At 40.1% G+C, this 23,648-nt stretch overlaps 1 protein-coding gene across 3 annotated transcripts; it reads right to left on the reverse strand.

Moving 5' to 3' along the window:
- Positions 1 to 230: 230 nt before the first annotated feature.
- ppp1r9ala (protein phosphatase 1 regulatory subunit 9A-like A) lies at positions 231 to 21,770 on the reverse strand. Of its 3 annotated transcripts, XM_029530187.1 has the most exons (20): positions 21,637 to 21,770; positions 19,037 to 21,150; positions 11,557 to 11,689; positions 10,140 to 10,260; positions 9,683 to 9,787; positions 9,274 to 9,409; positions 8,219 to 8,377; positions 8,019 to 8,072; positions 7,132 to 7,361; positions 6,685 to 6,781; positions 6,462 to 6,597; positions 6,130 to 6,281; positions 5,396 to 5,720; positions 5,246 to 5,303; positions 5,091 to 5,162; positions 4,546 to 4,771; positions 3,950 to 3,994; positions 2,902 to 3,018; positions 1,941 to 2,129; positions 231 to 1,513 (listed from the first exon to the last, which is right to left on the reverse strand). In XM_029530187.1, exons 2-20 carry the CDS (start codon positions 20,975 to 20,977, stop codon positions 1,364 to 1,366), a joined length of 4,446 nt encoding a protein of 1,481 aa, XP_029386047.1. In that variant the 5' UTR covers positions 20,978 to 21,150; positions 21,637 to 21,770; the 3' UTR covers positions 231 to 1,363. The 3 variants fall into 3 exon arrangements, with proteins under 3 accessions (XP_029386047.1, XP_029386049.1, XP_029386048.1); XM_029530188.1 differs by lacking the exon at positions 3,950 to 3,994 and having other exon boundaries at positions 1,364 to 1,513; XM_029530189.1 differs by lacking the exons at positions 2,902 to 3,018; positions 3,950 to 3,994.
- Positions 21,771 to 23,648: the final 1,878 nt, after the last annotated feature.

Below are 23,648 nucleotides of genomic sequence, written 5' to 3' on the forward strand. Positions count from 1 at the left end.
GTCAATGAATTGTGTACCAGTTCAGTTAATGTTTCAATGTTAGGGAGAGAAAATAATGAAGAGCGGATATTTCTGTTGAATGACCCTCAAAGTAAAAGATGTTTGACAGATTTTGTAAAACTGCAGCAGTGTGATCTCTGTAGATTTCCCTGAGTGACCAGAAAAATAAACACCTCAGCAGTGTAAACAACGTAGTAGTGATGAAGAGCTTTGAGAACTACAACAACATATCATGTTAGGTGAAAATTAGTTTATTGATGCTGTATGTACCAGGAAATATTTCTTTGATTCAAAAGTGGAAAATAAAATTCCTGTGGTCCAACATGTCGTATTATTTACAGAACATGGAGTCGTGCTTGTGGAGAAGAAAGGAAGCGGTTCAGTTTGGCGTTTGACACTTAGTGCTCAGCCTCATATTCATACACGTCACTGTGACCACAACTCACACAAGTCCTCATCATCGGCTCGTCTGACTCTCTGAAGGATGAGTGAGGAGTACATGTAGTGGACCTGCGGGCTGTGTGTCTTTACATGGAATATCATGGTGCCATCGCAGACACACGTTCAGAATCAGGGAACGTAGAAGCAGCATTCACCTCGTCCTTAATTGATTTGTTTGTTGCTTTTCATTCAGCAAAAGTAATTGCCTGGCTATTCTACTTAGTAGAAAATTTAGATAGTATAAAATGAACAATGGTAAAGTAAAAAAACAACAAACAAACAAACAAAAAACAACAACAACAAATATGTAGTTAATAGCCACATGTATAAAACTTATTTATACATTTAAAACCTTGTTGCCCATTGCAGCTTAAAAGACAGATTTAGTGCTTTTATCTGAACTGTACAATAATCATTCCTGGAAAAGAATTGTACCTGGAAACAAGCAAGTTATACTAGCAAAAATAGGAAATACTGAAAAAGCAGTATACATTTGATTTAGGTTAATGTGTGCATGATGTGCAACAACTAAACAACTACATTATAGCTGAAAACAAATTATTTAGAACTCCCAGCTTTTTAGTGGTTTAAAAAAAAGTTAGGATACCTTCTTGGTCACATTCCCAACTTTTGTGTTTTTTGACATTCCCCATCTTTCAGTTACTTGGTTTAAGCTGATGTTTGTTAAAATATTTGGGAGAAAACGGTGATGAGAAAAGAAGCAGGGCTTACATTATGAACTCATGACTGTCACCTCAGTCAACGTGGTGCGATCCACCCTGACAGACTGACATTCCGTGGCTGTTAGCTTTAACATCATGTGGCAATGAGAAGCATGGCACCAAAAGTATAAAAAGTATTTCTCAGAGTTCTTCATGGTGATGCACTTTATGTTACATTAATCCATAGGAGAGCTTCTACCTCAACAAACAGAGTCTGTACTGACTGGCAGCTTCCCGCTGCGACGAACCTCCTTCTCTCTCTTTTTCTCCAGCTTCTCCTGGGCCTTACGCATGTCCTTCAGCTTTTTCTTGATAGTTGAGCGGTCACTCTGACTCGACACACCCAGAGCCTGAAGAAAAATGCGTATCGATTTAGTGCTTCAACGTACCAACTGCCGATGAATTTAACTTACGATTTACTGGCCATCTAAGTGTCTGAGCTGGAGACCAAAGTTGTCGTAGAAGACAACTGAACATGACCAGTTTGAGTTTTGCCAAAAAAGCCCTTTGGTTTAATGTGTTTCCAAAGTTTCGAATTCAGGACAGAATTTTAGTATAACTTCAGTGTAACTTTAGTATTTTATCCTTAAAAACTGTTTTGATGTTAGTCTTTACAATATGTCACATCAGAAATGATGCATTGTTTTTCCTTCATCTCAAATCTGGTCTTGTCATTTCCTGTCAAAGGCTGAAGCAAAGACAGAAATATGGGTTGGAGATTTAAAAGCTTCTGGCCATAGGGTGGCAGTCAAGGTCTGACTACATGATTTACTTTACCTTCAATTTGTCACTATCCAAGTGCAAGAGCTGCTGGCCATCCACACCCTTAGCTGTGAATTCAGGTGTGTATTGGTCCATATTCATGCCCATCAACCAGTGACACACTTGTTGATTGGTCCATTCAGAGACAGGCCGGTTCTGCCACTGATATTCTTTTCCTGTAGCTACTGGCTCATCATCCAGAGTCTGCAGAGGACACAGATAACACAAACAGATTTAGTATAAAAACAATCATACAACGCTTTTGTAAGAGCACTAACATTTTACAGTTATTATCAAACTGTTTGACAATCTAAGTTATAAATGCAGTTACAAGACAATCGATGAAATGCAGCTCTAGTTCTATCATAAAAATCATAAATGGCATTTGGAATTTATAAAAATACTCTTTCGTGATGAAACATCTTAAAAAGGAATTTAAGTTAGAGAAAATAAAGACAGTGAAAATAAACAAAAAACATGTAGTATGAATATTCAACTGTACCACACTAGTGCTGAGAAAACAAGCGTGCAAAAGTAGCAAAAGATCAATATTCTCTCAGATATATGGCAATCTGTGCCTTCGAATCTTTTACTAAAACACGCATACAACGAAATAAGAAACAAAACAAATAAATAAAAAGATGGTGAAACACCACCCAGGCAGCCAGGCAGTCAACATTTTTCTGTGGTCTGTCAAAGCTTGTAAAGAGCATGAAGTACTGGTTGACAGCTCCAACAGACGCAAAGTACAAACTATGAACATCACAGCTGACTTTAGAAGCGCTAAGCCACAAGACAAAACAAAGTAGCTCTAACATAGACACGCATGCAGCTCCCTTCTTGTCCCTCTCCATTCAGATTTAATCTCAGCTATAAAAGGGGGAGGCTCAAAGAGCATGCTTGAGAATGTCCCCTTTCAGCTGCATCAAGGCGTCACACACAGCTATTGTGACTGTGCAACAAGGAGAGCACTCACCTCACTGGAAGAGAAGATTAAAGTGTGTGAACGCCCAGACAGATTGGGTTCAGCAACTAACCCAGAGATGTCTGAACTGGGACTGGCAGCGTTAGAATCATCTATGACTGAAAAACTCTGGAACAAGTGGAAACAAGGAACGCATTTACTAAAGTAACACATGACCAAACAACAGTTCTTTACTACGAGAGGCAGCCAAGTATAGTGCTACAGCTGTGAGGAGGGAGTGAGAGCAGTGCTGTTTCATACCGACTCAAAGTCAATTAAGCACATTACAGTGACAATAACTCATTTCTGATTACTACTTTAGAGTTGATGAATGACTTTTAGCTTCAAATTGTGGAAGGAAGGGAAAAGATCAAGTATCTATTGTGCAGCATAATATTCAAGGTGATTAAAACTCAAAACAATCAGCCACCACCAACTGCGTCAGCAAATTCTTAACTACTACAACTAACGCTACTTCTAATAAAAGCGCATAAACGTACAAACTTCAGGTATGGGGTAATGTTTTCAGGCTAGTTGAGTAGATCCAATTAGATTTGATTTGGTATTTGGTTGATTGAGTGATGTTTTTGTTTTTCAGACGAAAATGTGCATTTCATTTAGAAAACAGGAAATACCCAGACTTGCAGGCTGTTGCACCAACTACGTGCAGTTTAATTTCAACATTGTGAGAATTTGGCTATAAAAACAGGGTGCACAACACAAGTTAGTTTCATCATGAAAGTTAGACACGCACACCTCTGATCTAACTTGGATTAGCTGATGCAAAAAGCCTGAAAATCCATCTATTTTTGGCCTCATCTATTTCCTCCAATAAAAACCAGAAGGCTTTCTGAATGTGCAAAAAAGGAAAGTTAGATAACATTAATTTCCTATAACACTACCACATACCCACTACAAATGAAACTGAAGGATTCATAGGATGTGTTGAGGTGAGAAATAAAATAAATAAATAAATAAAAATCACATAGCTTTATTTGTTAGTAGTGCTCTAATGTGGCATCTAAAAAAGTAAAAAGTAAAACAAGTGTGCATACTGTACCAAATCTAATGAGCGACTGAATAAAGAGGACCAGGAGAGATTTGTCTGTTTAAAGGAAACATGGTTCAGTCAAATGAGTGTTCAGGCAGCAAAGTATTGACGAAAATGTGAAAGCAAAAAATGAAGGCCTTTCTCTTCGCAGTTATTTCTTTTTGGTTTAGCTGATGTCTTGAACTCATTAAACAGTCGTGGGAACATCAGCCCAACCACAGCTTGCATGGCGGTTAGCCAGGCATTTCACTGGATGCATCTGATGTGCCACCATTTTCAAATTCATTGAAAAGCCACCAAATCCTTCCCAACAGCTCTCTCTGATGGCCAACATGTGGATCCAGTTATTGCAACCTCTGCATGGTGAGGCTTATTTGCAGAACCAGAAAGAGACAGCACATGTCTCTAAACATTCTCCCATTATGTGTCAACCATTTTCAACTTTTCAGCGAAGCCAAAAATACACTGTGATGATGAAGGAGCCGTCACACATTTGGCCCAGTTATGAACAGTGTCAAGTGCATGACCCTGCTGATGTTCCAACTATTCTTATATCAAATATTTGCTGTTGTGACTTTTCCATGAAGTCAGAGATAGTTCAATACCTTATTCTTGCGATCGTGGCTTTGCTCACTGCTGGTCTCAGGTGTAGTGTATGGCAAGCTGCTACTAGAAGATGAGGGCTCCCTGTCTCTGTCCCTGTCCCTGTCTCTGTCTCTGTCCCTCTCCTTGTCTCCAAACCAAGTGAAGGGCATACAGGTAGGGATAGATGTCATTGATTCTGCAGGAGACAGGTTCCCTCCAGACTCCTCCAGTAACTCTGCTGACCCCCTGGAAATTACAGACAAAAGAAAATAACTATTCAGATCTACATATGTGGTTACTTAGAATAAATCAACAAGTGATAACTACCAGTTGTCAAAGGAATTAAAAAAAAAAAAAAAAAAAAAAAAGGCACAGTTAATAATCTATGTTGAACTTGCTTTTATAAATTTATTCACGATATTATTTGGCCTCAATAATGTGGAATTGATCATTTGTACTTCAACATTTAAATCAACCAAATAATATAAATATTGGAAACAGCTGTTGTGATATAAATGCAATTCATTCTACAAATAGTATTTAACTGATTCAATTAATATAGTACCTGCTATCCAAAGATGCTCTCATTGCCTCCTTGTCATGCTTTTTTCCTTTGCCGCCTGACTTCCGGAGACCACTGTTTTGACCATTGGTAACATTTGTTCAGTTAGTTTAAATGGTGGTAATTTGAGACAAATGGTTATTTCTGTGGGGACCTACCCAAAGTCTGGAAATCGTCTTTTAGTTTTTCCTGCTGATGAAGGTTCATTAAAGTCCTCTAGAATGAAACCATAAACATCTGTCTCAGCACACTCAGCAATGTAAGAGAAAGCTTTGCTAGTGCAGACATCACATATGGGTTCTGCTTACCTTTAAGCTCTTTGCCCTTGCCTTTGGACTCTCTCTTCTTGGCATTACGCATGAACCCTGAGGGAGATTGTGGTGAGGATGTCTCTTTTGGAGAATTCAGAGATGGACTCCCGATGCTTTCAACACTGTCTCCCTGTGATGGTGACAAAGATGGGCTGCTGCAGAGCTCCGCCTTACTCCTGGATCCATCTCTGGCCTCACCTGAGTTATCTTTCTGGCCATTCCCAGGATAGCACACAGGCACTGGGAGGGCTAGGCTCTCCTGCATGGATCTCCTCCATCTTGGACATTCTTGCTCATCCTGTTCATTGTCTTCTTCAGTTTCCTGTAAAGACAAAGCTGGTCATTTTTAAAATATTTATATAAAAGAGAGCCCTGCTCCTGAGTTCTAATTGGCTGAATCAACCATGCACATACTTAGCCTGATACACCTGAGGCCATATGCCCAAAATGTGGCTAAAAATTCAAGGGCAGCAATGTATCATTGCTATACAATTCCAGTGACATAAAGGTGTGAGAAAAGGCATTCAAGGGTATTGTGTATTAGAACAGCTGTGGATTTGTTAAAATAATTCTGCTTTTCCGCAAAAATGCAACCACAGCAGCTAAACTGTTGACACCTGTTAAATGTTTTCTTGGCAGAAAAATTTGAAAAAAGAAGACAACTTAACCACAGTGGACTTTGGTTTGGTGTAGATAAAGCAATGTAACATGATCAGCTGCTTCTGGCTGACCTGAGAATGACTTGAGGCCACTGCAAGGTTCTCCTTCAGTTTGTTCCGTGATGGAGGCTGACGTTTGGCTTTCTGAGCCAGCAAGCCCTTTTCTCTGTGTGCACTGGTGTCTAAGCGCTCAGTTTCTGGGACCAGTTCAGTCCAAACTTGTTCTAGAGAAGAGATAAAAAAACAAATCCATACCAAATTAGTCATAAGATACACTATCTGAGTTTTAATAATTTACCAGGGTTCACTGGAGTTCATAATGTGAGTTTGTGAATGAGTCACAGATCTCATTGTGAAATGTGATAGGTGTACTTCCATTTTGAAGTTAATATAAAACAAATAACCCTTTGTTTCTAGCAGTGAGTCAACTGATTGTGTGCTGATGACTGGGCCTTGGCTTCTTAGATTCTCCTCTTCAACAGAGTCCCGGCTACTTTGAGGCTCTGCACCCGAAGCCCCGCTGGACTCCAGAACAGCCATCTGTAGGCAAAGAAACAACACAAAGACTCATTACAGTGTCTCTAGGAAGTCTGCTATGGTGTATGATCACATTTCCTTGACATGCACCCTGTTCTGTAAGCTCTCCAGTTGTTCCTTGTACCACTTGTCTTTTTCATCAAAATTCTTTTTCAGCTCCTCCTCTTTCTTCACAAAATCAATCTCTCTGGGGAGGAAACAAGGAAATGTTCTCATTAGTCCTTTAGCATGTAAACAAGTGTTTTTATGTGTCATTTTATGTGTCTATCATCAAATCACCTACTTCAATTGGCAGATTTTTGCCTTACCAAATTGTAAGATATATAATCAGTTAAACGTTGCCTAATTATCCAACTTGTGTTATTAGGAGATTCAGAGTAGAAATGAAAAGAAAAGAAAAAACAACTGTATTTTGGCATTGTGTTAATAGAGGGCAAATCCTATATGCATGTCCAGATAGCAACAAAGATTGTGTCAATCTTGCAAATCTAGGATTTAGGAAAAAAGGTTATGTTGTGTAACTTCGAACAAACTCACTTCTGCTGGTAGTCCTTGAGCAGCTTCTTGGCCTTGTTGTACTTCTTGTCCAAGGTTTCATACTGGGCCTGAGTCTCGGTTAATTGTTCATTCACAGTCTTGCACAGAGCCTGGGCTTCGAGCCAGTAACTCTCGAGCTTCAGGATTTTATCATTGCCATCTTCAATCTTTCTCTCCAGTGCAGATTCCCTGGCTTCCCACAATGATTTCTCCTCCACTGATACCCTTAGCTGTAGAGAGGTGGTGGCACATTCATTTTAGTGACAAAGTAAACTGAATTTATTTAGCAGGTGATTTAAGAATACCTGTGTGTTACTTTTTGCATTAAATATTAATTCAGAAGAATTCTGTAATTTTATTGTTTTACTTGGGCAATGCTCTTACTCAAGCATTACCCCATTTTGTTATGAGTCTTCCTATTGATTACAAGTACACATTGCAGAACGGCAACATAGTGGTTAGCGCTGTTGCCCCACAACAAAAAGGTCTGGACAGGGCCTTGGGCCTGTGCAGAGTTTACATATTCTCCCCGAGCTTTCGTGGGTTTCCTCCCACCGTCCAAAAACATCATGTTTAGGTTAACTGGTGACTCTAAGTTACCCGTAGGTCTGAGTGTGAGTGGTTGATTGTCTCAGTCTCTGTGTGTTGGCCCTGTGATGGATGTCCTGTCTAGTGTGTATCCCACCCTCGCCCTGTCTGAGCTGGGATTAGCCCCAGCTTCCCCACAGTACATGGTCTACTGAGACCACACAGTTGATCCATTTCTACTACTTCGGTTTCCTACATAGCACTGCATTCATGTGGACTGTATGTACAGTGCATCCGTTTATCTCACATATTATGTGGGTGTCTTGACAGCAATAGAATTTATTTAATCTCCATCATACCTGTTCCTTTAGCTGATTTATCTCAGCTGTGACAATGCTGTGTTTGAGCTGCAGCTATAGAATAAAGAGAGAAAACATAAAATTTAGTTACACCCAGTACTGCGCCATTTAATCTTTTATTGTAGGAACAGAATACTAAAATTTAGATTTACTTTGGTTTTAAATGTATGTAAGACTGATAGTCATGGGGTGAAAGATACCTCCTTGAACTTGAATGCCATGTGAGAACTGTCCATGGTGGTGGGCATAAAGAAAGCCTCTGATTCAGGAAGCTCAAACACCTCTACATTTTGTCCTGGAGGGAAATTAAAACCAAGAATTCTCTCATCCACTCCATCCTGGTCCTCGTAGTGCTCCTCCTTAAAAATAATCACACATGACATCACATTCTGAAAACACTAACACAACCTACAAAGTCAAGGGACACACTCAGGTTGTGTCAACAACATTCCCAGTGGCACAGTCTACAAAAGTTTATAGAGAACATTTCAATAAATATATATTGACCAAACATTGGTGGGGCTGGTTCATATTAAGGCAATGCAGGAATTTGGCATACATGCCAGTCATGAATTTAGCTTGTCCACAGCAGTGACACATCATGAACATCTGCACAACAGCAAACATAACCACACATTTTGCATGCATAACCAGATCCAATGGAAAGGGTGTGTACTTCCCTTTTCTACATTTGCTCCTTCAATTCACAAACATATGTATTACACACTAAAATCTAAGTTATTTTATGATTTGGAGGGACTTAATCATGAGGACATGACTTGAAACTACATATGAATTCATCAATTGTTCAGTGTAATTAAACCACTATGCTATATTGTCAAGAAAAGGTCCTATAATAATCATAATTTGTGCTATAATTAGGGCTGGACAATAATTTGATAGACATATATCACAATAGAAAAATGTTTCAATAATGGTGATATGGTCTTTAAACACATTTCCAATATTTTGATGTGCATTATTTACAGCATCTGTCACTGAGGTTCTTCACAGGACACTTCCATCAGTTATTCAAGTAGAGCAAAACGAGCAGAACACAATTGGCTAAATCGGTATATCGACATAACCACAGAAGTACCGTTCAGCAGTAGTAGGCCAAGCCATATTGTCCAGTCCTATTTATAACTATACAACTACCAGAAGAAAGTGATCACTCACAACTTGTAAAGATAAGAGATGACTCTATGTATTCCACTTAACGTAAGGGAAAGCAGGACCTGTCCTGTGAACTCACCTCCTCTGTTGAGTGTTCATAGGGATCATCCATGTGTTGTTGCTGCTGCTGCTGGTTTTTTTCCTGCTCCAGTGTCTCACTAATGAGGCGTGCTACCTCACTTTGTGTCCCTGGCTTCTCTCGTCCAATCAGGAATCTGTTTTTGTTTTTTTTTTTCGAATGCAAGTTGTTAGTGCCTCATTCAGTTCAATGTTTTACATGTTTCCTGGAAGTGCAGCATTCGTCATCTACTCACACTCGACAAAGAAATGCAAATTTTGGCATGTAGTTTAGTGCTAGTTATGTGTCTATGATAAACCATTAACATCTTACAAAACTTGCAAGATTGTAAGCACTGAAATAAAAGATCATTCCAGTCTGGGAGACCCTTTCTTTCATAAGTGAGTCAAGATATGGGCTTTGAACTGACCTTACTGTGCCTTTGGTGTTCTTCAAAACTGTTGCAGCAAACAGTTGGGTGACGCCTACAAGACTGATGCCATCCACCTCCACTATCTGATCATTTACCTGAATGCTAGAAAGACAAAGAGAATGATGATTAAAACGTGAGGTTTTCAAAGCATTTCAACAACTATAAATACAGGAGTAAAGATAGTAAATCCTCTGTCCCAATACAGCTGGGATGCCTGAGAAACAGAAATAGTGAAACTATTTTCTTTAGCTTCCTCGTGAGGTTATAAATAAATCTGACTGTGTGTGCCTTATAGGGGAGGAAGAATTAGTAGAGTAAGACGTTAGAAATTGTTGTGGTGCAATATAAAGTAAGTGCACACAATTTTTCAAGTTGTATGTAAAATGTTACTGGTCTGACTTTCTAACACTCGTATGGGATCAAGCAAAAAGGGTGTTTTACTGCTTTAACTCACCGTCCATCTTTCTCAGCTGCTCCTCGCTCTGTAATGGTTTTCACAAAAATGCCAAGCTTTTCCAGACCTTGGTCAGCCCCCACTCCCATTCCTATGATACTAATGCCAAGGCCATTGTCTCCTGAATGTGAAGAAATTAAAACATTTTTTATATTTAGGTTTAAAAGTGCTGGCTGAAAAAGCTGCATGCATACAGCTATATGTCACACAATTATGACTTTTATGGCCTAAATAGTCTGAACATGTCAAGATTGAGGTATGTATGTGCAAAAGAAATGAAATTTTTATGTTGATAGCACTGACCAGCAAATATTACTAAAGCAAAATTCGAGTCAAAAAGTCAAAACGTTCAAAAGAGAAAATTCATAAACATGTGACCTTACGCTGAACAACCATAATATTAGGACCACTTGCCCAATACAACCATTTTTTCAATCTCAACCGTTTGGTAGAGGCCTATATTTTAAAAACTTGATGTTATTATTGCCCCAAGGAAATAAAAAAATGCTAAGAAATAATTTTTCCATTGCTTTTTTCTTAGTGAGGACACTAAAGGGTTAATGTGATTAAAGAGTCTACTGCCAGAAGAAAAACTGTTTCCATGAGGGGTGTACTTGATCTACAACAATGTTTAGGTAGGTGCTACTTGTCAAAGTAACATTCACATGATAGGCAGGAACTAAGGTTTCCCAGCAGAGCATTACCCAAAGCATCACACTGCCTCCACTAGTTTGTGTTCTTCCCATAGTACATCCTGATGCCAGTTTCCCTTCGTAGTGACACACATATACTCAGCCATCCGTGTAACATAAAAGAAAACATCATTCATAATACGAGGACACATTCTTTTATTGCTCCAGTTCTAATGCTCATGTGCCCATTGTAGGCACTGTTGGTAATAGAGAGCATGAACACGCATACCAATTTGTGGCTACGCCACCCTATACACAGCAAACTGCAATGTACTGTGTTCTGACACCTTTTTAATGGATCCAGCATTGACTTTTTTTGTAATTTGAGCTACAGTTAGTGTTCTGTTGAATCAGACCAAACAGGACAGCAGTTGTGCCACACACACATCAGTGAGCCATGGGCAGACATGATATTGTCATTGGATCATCAGTTTCCTTCCTTGGACCGCTCTTGGTAAGCACTGACCAATGCAGACGGGGAACAACCTACAAGAGCTGCTGTTTTCGAGATGCTCTCACCCAGCCATCTATCCATCACAAATTTGTGAAAGTCACTCACATCCATTCACCATAGACATCAACTTCCATGAGAAAATGTTCACTTTCTGACTGATATATCCCACACAAGAAGACTTTTGTTCTTCACTTTACCATCAGTGGTCTTATGAAATGTTCCTCACTTGTTTGTTAGGACAAACAGGAATTTTCAACCCTCATAAACTCACCTTTTTCAATCTCAACAGGGAACATGTCCATCTTCTCCACTCTTTTCTCCAGTTCATACTCTGCAGATGCTGCAACTGGGTCCACATCATCATTACGTCTGTCATACTCCTCATTTGAGAAAGTGCTGAAGACCTATGTTGGTAAAAAACAAAAGAGAGATCAAATACCTTGTGTCTTGAGTAGTCAGAGAGAGTGGCGAGCAAATGGGGATCTGCAGGTTTTGCACATTCCTAAACTGAACAGGACATATTCTTCACTCTGCAGAAATGGCATGCTGAGGGAGAATGACACACGCACTTTGGACATAATGTACCACTGTGCACTACTGAAATACAACAATGATTTGGACCACTGACACTAAATGCATTTCTTTACTCTTTAAATGTTTTTTCATTTTTGGAAGTCTCAACAGTCTTTGGTTATCTAACTGTAAAGACTACATTTTTAACAGCTCTTGGTGATCTGTGTTGTCAATGAAGATTTATCAGTCATATGTTTGAGTAGGTGAAAATAATGTGTCAGCGACCAAGTAGATGCATCCCCAATACATACTGCAGAGGACATTCATCAGTTTTAAGACACTTCACAGGCAGGCCTCACAAAGCACTTGATGTGTCCCAGACACTGTTTTCTGGTTGGAATTATAAAGAGCACACACACACACAATACAGCAGAACATGAGCAGCGTGGAAAGTAGGACACAGCTGGGAAGAACTAAGCAGTGACTGTAGCTAAGATCAGCATTTGGTGGAGACACATGATGTCATTAGCACAGCAAAATGAAGTAAAATCAAGTGCAGCACTAATGAGACAAAAACTTTGACTTTTGCATGGGCGATATGGCAAAAATAACAGTGCAATTTATTTTTTACAGTAAAATTGCAGTCATAATTTTATTCTTTCTTAAACACTGACCTTTATCTTTTTCTGATGCCATCTCATACTCTCATGTTCACACACTAATCATGTGATGTATGGATCCACCATGGGAACAGCACTTACCAAACTCTAGGTATCACTACCTTCGAGCTGTCTTAACTCTGCATGTGTTTGTGTGGGTTTGTTATTTGTGTGTTAGCACCCACTCACTACTGCTTGTGATTGGCTTCCCATGAAACTCTCATCTACCTTAGCAGCCATCATTACCTATTATACAGAAACACAAAAACAAGCCACAACAACAACAACTTTGCAGCTCCTCTCAGGCTGAGAGAACTGGTGATGAAACGTTTAATAAGCTCAGTTATAGTGACATAATTGTCAGCAATGTAACAGCAATTGTAATGATGGAGACAATTTATTAGATCACATGTTACTGGAAAAAAAAAAAGTTATTTTATATTTAATTAAACCCATGATTGATAATAGTTGCATAAATGCTAAAATTCCATTTCCAAAATTTTTTAGTCAACATAATGGATGATGTTGACTATGTGTTGCAGCCCTAATCAAATTAATACAGGAAATCAGTGGCAAGGCCAAGCTCTGCAGTGATTGAACAATATAACAACAAACCAAGCTTGACAGGGCCATATGTGAGGTTTGAGACAGAATTGAAAACAAAACTAATCTTAGATTAGTCCCCCCTGTTCTGAGTGGAACATTCACACTGCTATAACGTGATTCTTATTTTTCAGAAAAAAATTATTTGTTGACTTATGTGTTCTCTGAATGCAGTTCCAAAATGTATTTGAATATATTTTGAATATCACAGGTGGTCATTGGCACAAGCATGAGACCAGCACTTATTTGGGTTTATACTATAGGGTTATTGGAATGATATTTGCCCAGAGTGAACGTGTTTTCTTGCTTACATCATACATCCTCATTCCATGTCTCAACAGCCTGAAGTCTAGATCCTGCAGCATGTTAAGACATGAGAAATCAACCACAATGTCCTTCTCCCTCTGTCTCCTCACTATGTAGTCTTAGGATGCAGGCCAAAACAGTGTATGGTTTCCAAAATATCTTTGTTCAGTTTGTCAAACTGAATAAAATCTATTTGTGTTTCAGCATTAATGATTTTCACACACATTTATACCAATGGAATCACATTGTGTCAGGGTGAAGCTACTGATTTTGCATGCTGTAAGGTACCCCCAATCGTGTCACATTTAAAACATCATCAAACAAGATTAGAAAATAGCTTATGCACAATGCTGCCATACTGTTGTATAGTATAGTACTGTTATGGTATGTTATTCACTGGGCCTCAAACCTTCATTAACTCAAGCGAGTCCTTCACTTTCTGGGTTTTCCCCCTTCCTTTCATACTTGAACAAGTTTATTGCCGTGTATATTGCACTTTTCCCATTGATAGAGAGCCATTAACTTTATCACAAAGGTATTGTAAAATAATAACTTCCAAATAACTAACAAGCTACTGAAGACATTTTTCTGTTAGTTCCTTTTAACTAATTCTGTATGTCTCTGAACAACAACCTTCAAAGTATTTCTATAAATAGGACAACCATAGCTTATCACCCTCTAATTTAGACAGTTAAAATGGATTCACAGAACTAGAGCAGGCAGAAATTTCATTAAGCATGTAAGATGCTTCTTAGTTTAGACTTTAGAGACTTTAGTAATTAACAGATGAAAATGTAGGCTAATAGAAAATAGGGAGCCCCGCTGCATCTTGAGCCCATATCATCCCCTCAACTCCAACATCAGATTTGTCTGTTGGTGTGGACTCCTTTTTCAAACAATGTTGCGTTCTTTGCTGAAACTTAATCACTCTATTCTTTACAACAGGGACAGAAATCAATCTTCTCCTTAGCCTTCCAGCCACAAAAGATCTTTACTGTCTCTAGTTATCAGACTAAACACTTATTTTATTTAATTGCTCACTAAAAGCACAGTTCATCTTTTTGCTAAGACACAAAACACAATCATTGATCAAGCAGACTGCCTCCAACAAACATGAAAGGCCCATTTCTCTTGAAATTAAAAAGAACAAGGTATTTAATGTGTTTTTCATGCCAATTTCTTCCCTTAAATTACTGCTTTGGTCAGTGAGGTTTTGTTGTGGGTCAAACTGTTATGCCATATTAAAAACTTCTTCCAAGACTCCAACCTTCAGCAGTATGTGTGGTCTTTTTTTTTTTTTAACCAATCCTCAACAACTGTAGTGGCATGTCCACTCAATCAATGCTCAGACACAGATGTACATGTGCCCACACCCAAACCCTTTCCATCTTTCCGTCATTCCCCTCCCCACAACAGAATACCAATGTGGGAAATGAGTCAGCAGCTGTGAAGAAAAGCAAACCAGAGACTCTCTTGCCAATGTAAAATGAGGGCTGACCACTGAATTGGCGAGTGCTTCATGTAAGCAGGCCTACAGAAAAAGACAACGAATCAAAACATTCTGTGAATATGAGCTGGGGCAGGGGTGTTGGCCTGGCACAGATCATAGAGTAATTAGGAAAGAGGGCATGGGGCCTAGTTTTTAGGTCCTGTGGAAATCCAATGGGAAAAAGAACAAAAATATGTCAGTACTTCCTGTTAGCACATCCTCAGAATTATTGTCACTTTGCAAAATTGATGATTCCCTGTAACTGAAACAACAGTGTTTACCTTTTCCTGCCTTGAACTTCAAAGTATTTATGTATGAAGGAGGTGGAGTCTGGGAACACCACAGCACCATTGTGGAATCAAATTTCCAATGGAGCGCAGGCACAAACGGGTTTAACAGGTTTGTTTATTAATGGCTCACAAAACCTACTTTTGTTCTACAAGGGTTGCTGAAAAGTGAAACATGTTATTCATACATTTTAGTGAAAATATGTTGCAGCTGGTTATATGTATTTGTCTGCATTCACATAATGAGACCCTCTAACAGCAATCACAATCATCCCAGCGTCATCCTAAGGCATGCTGTTTAATGAACAGCATTGAGCTGGAAGCATTAGTATTCTGGCCCATGTTGTTGGGTTGTCACCCAGCCCAGGTGGCTGGGGGGAGGGGGGGTCAGAACGTACGAGGATGGCCTCTCTGCTGGTTTGATGAGGGTGGAGTCTTGCCAGACACATTCCTCTGACCACCAGTGGACACATCTCAGATAGGAAGTGGAAAGCAAAACACTATGGGATGGGCTGACCAGAAAGGCTGTGTAAAAACACTTGAGTATCTCCATTTTGCTTTTCAATAGTCACATAAAATAGAGTTTGAATATTAGGTTGTTCTAGCCAGCTGAAATTGAATCTAAGCTTTCCAGCCTTTACAAATAAGGGCAAAGCAGCTGTTTTGGCAGAATAGACTTGGGCGTTCCTCATCAATCACAGAGATAATGGTGGAATTTAATGATTATAATACGTTAATTTGTGGCAACCAATCAGGATATCAACAATGATTACTACATATTGATTCATATTATTCCTAAACTATTTCAAAAGAGTACAATCTTATGGAATTGCACATCTGTGCACAGTGCTTTGGTTCCATCAGTTCTTTGGGATCTTAGGCTGTTGGATTTTCAAAAAAATAGCTCTAGTGAATCTAATGAAATCCAACATGTTTTTTGGGCCTTGTTGTGATGCTGTCTCTGATTTACGGTGTAGATGAGCCTGCGCACTGCCCTGGTGGGCTATTGCCACAAAACATTCTAAATGCATGTGAACTGTGACACTTTAGGACTGCTGCGACACAAAAAGGGCATATGAAACACTTATCTGTTTCCACATACAATGTGTCTACAGTTGTCTGCTGACACCTGGTAAAATGTCTATGGATACTAAACAAAAGTGCTACTAGCGTGTAGGAAGCTAAAATGACGAAAAGATTGGCATACTGTGGCCAGTAATTATCTACAGTGCAAACATTGAGAGGAATCCTCTCTTCTTTCAGGTACAATTACCTGTAACAGTCTTGACCACACCCTGAGTGTAAAGGGACAATATGCAGGACATGCTTTCTGTTATGGTCACATGTTTTGACTCCTGTTAAATATTCCAAATATTCTTAAGCCCACTATAACAGATAGAACCAAAAAGATAAAGTACACAGAAATACATTTACAACTACCAAGAAAAGACATCTTACTCCCAAAGAAGATATCACACATATAGTATGGAGTATTAATTGTTTTAGTTATATTTCAGAGTATGCGAATGAGTAGATGGAAATCTGTAAAGAACAAAAACAAAACTGCTAGTCCCAAAATTCTGAGGTTGAATGGTTTCTTTAAAAGGAAACAACTGCAAACTAAAATCTAATGTTACAGGCCCCATTTTAATTGCAATCCTAACATCCTCACTATAAAAACCAAAGAAAAAATTTAAAGCAGTGGTGCAATATTTTTACTGTTCATACTGTCAGAGTGTGAAGAAATGTATATAGCAATGCAGTAGCAACAGAAATGCAGCATTTAAATGTCCTGTTTGACTTGTGTCTGCATGAACATACAGAATAGAATCTTCTTGTTTCGATTACACCTCTACCAGTGCAGATTTTACTTACTTTCATCAGTGACAACCTGTCAAGTATTTAGCAGCAGTTTAACACTTTTATGATCCATGAAATGAGTGTACAGTAGTCCTCACTGCCTAAAAAGCAAACTTCTATATTTCTCTTTCTATGATAAGCGTGATACATGCTGAACGGACATCTTTCCCCAATCATAAAGCAGGCCTTTCTTCCTCACAAGGCAACTCCTCTGATTCAGGTTACAGAAAGCAAATCCTGTTGTGAGTCAGTAACACAAAGCACTTCCTCTCTCCTAGTTAGCTAGAATTTAAGTGAGCTTGAACATTACCAGCTTAGGCTAGCAGACTGTGAAGAATGATCCAGTGCTAGCAGGAGCATTCTACTCACCAGAGCACAGGTATGCTAACTGAGGGACACTTGTGAGGCTTAATTGGTTAACACAAACACACAACAACATCTTTCCCATAGTTGAATTATGTCACACGTCACTGTTCTGTCCAGCCTGCCCATCAAATACAGTTATTTGAAAAGCTAACAAGAAACATAAACAAAAAACATTTTCTGTGTGTTAATCATCCTCAACTTACATTTGTTCCATTTTACATCCATCACCAGTTTTCCCTAGGACGATCATAGGTATAAAGGTAAGCATCAAAAGCTGTGTCTTAGCTCTTTTCAATTTGAAACTGTACTTGAGCGGTACATACTAACAAATATTTTATATTTAGTAAGTACTTAGGTATTCACACACACACACACACACACACACACACACACAATAAAACTAGGTTGTAATGGGTACTAGTCTGAGCAATAGCAGCATTCAACAAAACACATGATTTCATTTGCCAAGACTGACTTGGTGAATTATAATGGGAGAAGACTTTGGCATGAACTAGTTCTCCTCTTCTACCCGAAGTCTTGCACTCATGGGTGATATAATGTCTATGTAAGCTAATACAAACACAGGGCATAGTCTACCATAAGTTTTTGAACTGTTAAGATTTGTGTAGTTGTGTCATAGCTCCATTTTGGGTTGAGGAAGTACACTGGTGTCTATGTCCCCTCCCCTCCAGGTCAGCTTCTGGTCCCCTCTCCCAGGACCCCCTGCCAGGATGACTGGGTTGGGGAGGGGGATACACACCCTGAGATAACAGCACATTTTCAGGCCAGGATAAACACTGAGCTGTTCACAAACTGTATGAAATGCACCAAAGTGATTTGTTTTCCACTGCTGTTGAAAAATGTTGATTAGATATGACGACAGTGGAGCATCAATGGTGGAGGGTATTATCTCGACTTACACCCTGCCCAAAAAATATTCACTGACAACGTTTAAAGCATATGATGTGAGGTGAAATTTCTTGGAACACAAAACTGTATCATATTTCAAGTACATAAATAAAATATATAATAACATAAGACTGCAGCAATTTTAGGGTTGCTATATAATGCTTTGCCATATTGCTAAATGCACAACACAACAACTAACGCTAAAAACACAAGGAAAACAAAAATATTCTGAATCCTGGTGCAACACATGATTCATGAACAGAGAACCACACCGAATGAGTAAAAATACCAAAATAATGTAGTGACTCAAGGATGACCGTGATGTCTTACTTCTACTGTGTAATCTAAGGTCTCACATGTCTAATTCCTGCCCTTGTTCAGCTACGGCCCCAATCTCACATTCTTCTAAGCAAAGTCAACAATATTTCCAAAAATATCACACACACAAACTTCCGACCCAAACATCTCCCATCTCTGCTGATCCCTTGCAAAACAGAGCAGATGAAGTGACCACCTTGCTGGTCACTCATAAAGCAATTTTTTGCTTCAAAGATTGTCTGATGACACAGCACAAGAGCTGTGAAGTTAACATACCTGGCAGCCACCACTAATTAGTCTTGTGTCTGCAGGGAGACACCTAACTCACAAATCACTGCTGAGTCAGCGACACATGGAAATGTAATGATGGTGCTGCACCATACGGTTTTAGGTACTGGATGTGAACACCAAGTTCATATGTAAACAACATAAAATACTTACCAAAATTGGATCCGTAGAGAATGTGATTTTCCTCTTTAGAGGAGGCTCCTCCTCGTCCGACAGTCCAGGTACTTCATAACAGTCATCATACTCCCTATACACTTGATCCACTTGATCCTCTTCCTCCTCTTCTTCTTCTTCGTCTTCTTCCTTAAGGACCTGGTCCACATCTCTGTCATCCACAAATGCTGCATTTTCAATACCGCACACCACAGGAGAGACTTGATCCTGGATTCTCTGGGCCTCCGGCTCCTCCAGCTCTGTCTCCTCCTCTACTACCTCATCATCATCTTCCTCACGATTATCACTGGCATCTTGACCCACAGTTGAATCGTCTTGTCGTTTCTCATTTTTCAATTCAAATCCACCCATATCATCAAGTAGTCGACCTTCACCCACAGTCTCTGCAAACTCTTGTGTCTCTTTTGTGGCATTTCTAAACATGGCCTGAGAAGAAGCATTACAGTTTTGTTTTTCTAATGGAAAGGTTCTTTTCAGGTCTGTAGGTATGTTTTTGAGGCTTGGTACCTTCTCCTCCTCTAACACATTATCACCGACATTTTCATCTTCATTATCCTCGCTCTCTGAAGATTCATTTTGAACAACTACCAATTCAGCCCGTACCATGCCTGCCCCCCTGGAGTCCATTGACGCACTGGGTTGCTTGTCCCTGGTAGGACTATGTACCACATTGTCATTACTCTTGGATTTTTCAGAGTATTTGGCCCTGTTGGTATTTTGAAAGCTACCAGTTGATGGGAGCGGCTTCATATCTCTTGGGGGAAGACTATGTGGTTTGCCATCATCCCCACTGACAGATGTCCTGCTAAATCCATCACCAGTTGACGAGGGGCGCTTGCAGCCCTGGCTGACTGGGGTTGTTGGCTCTGGTGATAAGGGTTTATGAGTGGCATCGGTTGTTGGAGAAAAGGACTTATGAGCTCTATTAGTAACTGGGACTGTTGAGTTGAGTCCAATGTTAGATCCAGAGGTTGGAGATTTGTTAATGACACATGGCATTGGGGATGTGTTTTTATTAGTGGCATTAGCTACAGGGGAAGAGACAGTGACTTCTTTGACAGGAGAAGTAGGTTTGTGTAAGATGTCCTTTGATGGAGAGGTAGGCATTAAGTGTTCAGTGGCACTGTGTTGTTTAGCAGAAACTGTAGACCCCTTTGTTGCAGCCGTGTTGTTGTCTTCTGAGTCATTCTCAGCCATATAATTCTCCAACCTCTTAGACATGGGTCCTGCATTCAGTGACACTCTCGATGCATGCTTTTTCTCGCCATCTGTCTTTTCATCTGTTCTGCATCTAACTGTTGATGTCGAAGTTTGTTCTGATTTGATAGTGGTTTCAGAGGATCCTGATACTCTCCTGGTGCTTTTTCCCTCATCAGAAGGACTTCCAAGGGACAAACGAGTCACTACTCTGTTTGGTGACTGCTTTTCAGCTGCGGGCTGCTCTTTGATGCCCCTTTCAAAGAGTTTTCTGGTCACAGAAAACTTCTCCGCCAAAGCCACTTTATCAATCTCAACATCCTCCCCCTTGGGTGTTTTATCTAAACTGTGTGATTCAGGGTTTGTGCCAGAGCTGAAGTTAACTCTGTGTGTGTTGACTGGAAACTGTAGTTTTGCTTGGTTGGTTTGGGAAACCTGGGCCACATCAGGCTTTATAGTCACTTTTGGTTCTTGGCACTCTTGTTGCTGGCCATCCATCTGTAGGAATATGTTCTTTATCTTGTTCACTCTGGTCCCAAAAGGACGCCCCCTTGAGTCCTCCCGGCTGTCACTGGAGCCATTTGTGTACGACTTAGCGGCACCTTCAGATTTTGGCCCATCAAAAGAGCATTTGATTGCGTGGAAGTCGGACTTGTATGCATTTCTGTGAGGCGACGCGCTCCTCAGAGTCCTCTCGCCTCCTTTGCTTTCCGCTTTAATCATTTTTTATTGATTCTGACTGCGGCCTGATTAGAGGAGCTGGTTTTGGAGACAGCAACCGCTCGATGGTGAACTTTTATCCCTCCACTTTACGCAAGCGATGCCATGGTCTGTCCAGGCGGTGAGCTTCTCTGCCGCCGCTGCTCGTCTCAACTAAACAGTCACAGCGTAATCACCTACACAGACAGTAAAATCTGTTAATGGAGACCGAGCACCACGACCTCACCCCCTCCTAAAACAGATCGTTTAAAACCGCTTCAACAACGTTAACTGCTTCAAAGCTTGAATGAAAACATAAAGTGTTGACGTCGGTTAGTTATCGTGTTCAACCGTTCGTGTTCCCGTCGTTGTCTGTCTGACTTCTGGCCTTGGCTGAAACAAAAGTGTTAACGCTGAAAGTAACTTCCAGCTAGTAAACGAGCCCGTACTGGACTTATCCAGGCAAGTTAAATAAACTTCGTGCTGTTGTTTTTTCTTAACGATATCTAATCGATAAGAAGCTGGGCCGAAGTTAGACAGTGTGGGCCAACAGTTCAATACAGCTCGGACGTTAGTACATCGGTGAACTCATTGTGGCGTTTCAAGTACGAGCCGTGGAAAAAATATTAACACCGCTCCAACACAGCGCCGAAGAAAGCTGAACAACTTTGCCAACAACTCACCTCCGACTTGCTTCATCGCGTTCCCCGGCCGAATGTCGCCCAACAACCGTCGCAGTTTTCCCAGCTCTCCGCCATCATTCCCCGCTCCGGCGGCGCTTTCCTGCCTCTTCCTTCTACTTCCAGACCTGTCGCGGGCTGCGCGCGCACACACACAAGTCGGTCTCTCGGGAATGCGCGTCCGCGACAGACGACCAGAGCAGAGACGGAGAGCGCGATTCGGGAGCGCGCGCACATTCCAGGACCGCAGAGCCCGTCGCTCCGCAGCCTCTCCTTCCTCTCTGCGGAGCACGGCGCTCAGACACCGGGAGCTGCGGGACAATGGCGTGGGAAAGGCAGCACCGAGTATCAAAGTTCACCCAGACCAGTGGACAGACACACCTTCGCTGTAAATCCAGCTCAGAGGACTTGTTTGCTGCACCTAGGTTTTACAGCTGTGGCCGAGCAGAGGAGCCTTTACTTATTGCTGCACACATCACACTGCAATTTATTTCATCGTGTTGTTGAAATATAACCACACCGAGTGTACGCAAAATTTCCAGTTGACCTGATACAGGGAATAGGTCACAGCCCAGTGTGTAAAAAAAAATCAGTATTTATAACGTCTCATATGACTCTGAAGGTTGTCCTGTTGATGTAATTTGGGCTTTGGTTTGAGAGTGGAATTGTAGGCTTTTAAAGAGAGTGGTATCAATGAGTAGAAGGCCAAATACCAGATGATACTGAACTGTTATTGAAAATAAATTATTTTCTAGCTTGTAGGTTTTTTTATATATATATACCAGCCTTGCTTAGATTTTGACCATTCCTTTTAAAGTCTCTTAACTTTATAAAAATTCTAGTACGAAATTGCAAGACAGTTACACTGGGGCCCCACATTCCCAGTACTCTTAAAACCTCAGATTTACTGCATACCAGTGGTTTTGTATTTTTCAGGAAGACATTTGGACAGGACTAATTCCAAAATCCATGATGACTGTTTTTACCTTTTTCTCTCAGGGGCTCGTTGGCTCACTGGCCCATCATAATGACTGGCTGATACCTGTGCATTTACTACTACAAGTCAAAAAAGGCCCATTGCTCAGATGAGGTGAAAGAACAGTGTATACTTAAGTTTAAATGCAAAGATTTAACTGAATTAAACAAACAGAAGTAAATGAATAAAATAAAATGGCCCAGGGATGGTTGCTGGAGCTAGGGCACCCACTTAAATTCTAAACTCATTGTTCCAATACTGATTCTTACAGTAGAATTATATGTTATCAAAGCTACACCCTCTGTGTCTACAGGGACCCATAGCTCCTAGAGACACACCTAAATGCCAGAAAAGTTGAACTCACAACAAGACAAGGCAAGTAAAGTGTTTTAATTGAGCACATATCATTCACAAAGGCACATCACCCTTCTATATAGTCAAATATTGTAAATGTAACACAAAATATTGGACCACAAATTAAATTAATCACTTTCAGATGGATAGGAATTAAAAATATGCAGAAAAAATAAAGTCCAAAGGTTAACACTGGCACAGTGCTTGGTTAAAGGTAATGGATATATACTTCAGAGGGTAGTGGACCTTTTAAATCCAGTCATATATCTTCTGGTGGGGTCTACTAGTTCTTTGGTGCAAAGTAACTAAACCAGAAAAGGGTTTTCATGAAAGGAACACCTCATTGTTATTCCAAAATATCTGAAATCACAGTAGATGTGTCCCATGCGCGTTGGCAAGTGATTGTGGCTCAGTATTCACCCACTTCAGACATAGTGGATCAAGTTTGTCCAAAAATAGGTCACTTTACAAAAATGCGATATTCATACATTTGCCTCTGGCTTTGTGTGGTGTATTGGGATTTTAAAAAATAATATCTAGTTTCTAATATATTATGCCGATATAATGAGATTCAAACAAGTCCACTAAATTGTGAAAGTCAACTGAATAAAACTCTCAAAATGTGATGGATACATTTTTTACTTTTTAAAACTAGGCCCGTGCGTTACTGTGCAAGCTTACTATT

The sequence above is a fragment of the Echeneis naucrates genome, chromosome 21 (genome assembly GCF_900963305.1).
Source record: "Echeneis naucrates chromosome 21, fEcheNa1.1, whole genome shotgun sequence".
NCBI lineage: Eukaryota > Metazoa > Chordata > Actinopteri > Carangiformes > Echeneidae > Echeneis > Echeneis naucrates.

Bases quoted from the DNA above. Each gene is read 5' to 3' on its own strand.
- ppp1r9ala (XM_029530187.1), bottom strand. From the start codon at position 20,977: ATGATTAAAGCGGAAAGCAAAGGAGGCGAGAGGACTCTGAGGAGCGCG. The intron at 6,782-7,131 runs GTGAGTTTGTTC...TTTCCTCCCCAG, and splicing joins CTCAAGGACTACCAGCAGAA to AGAGATTGATTTTGTGAAGA. The intron at 4,772-5,090 runs GTACTATATTAA...TGTAATTTCCAG, and splicing joins AGAGCATCTTTGGATAGCAG to GGGGTCAGCAGAGTTACTGG.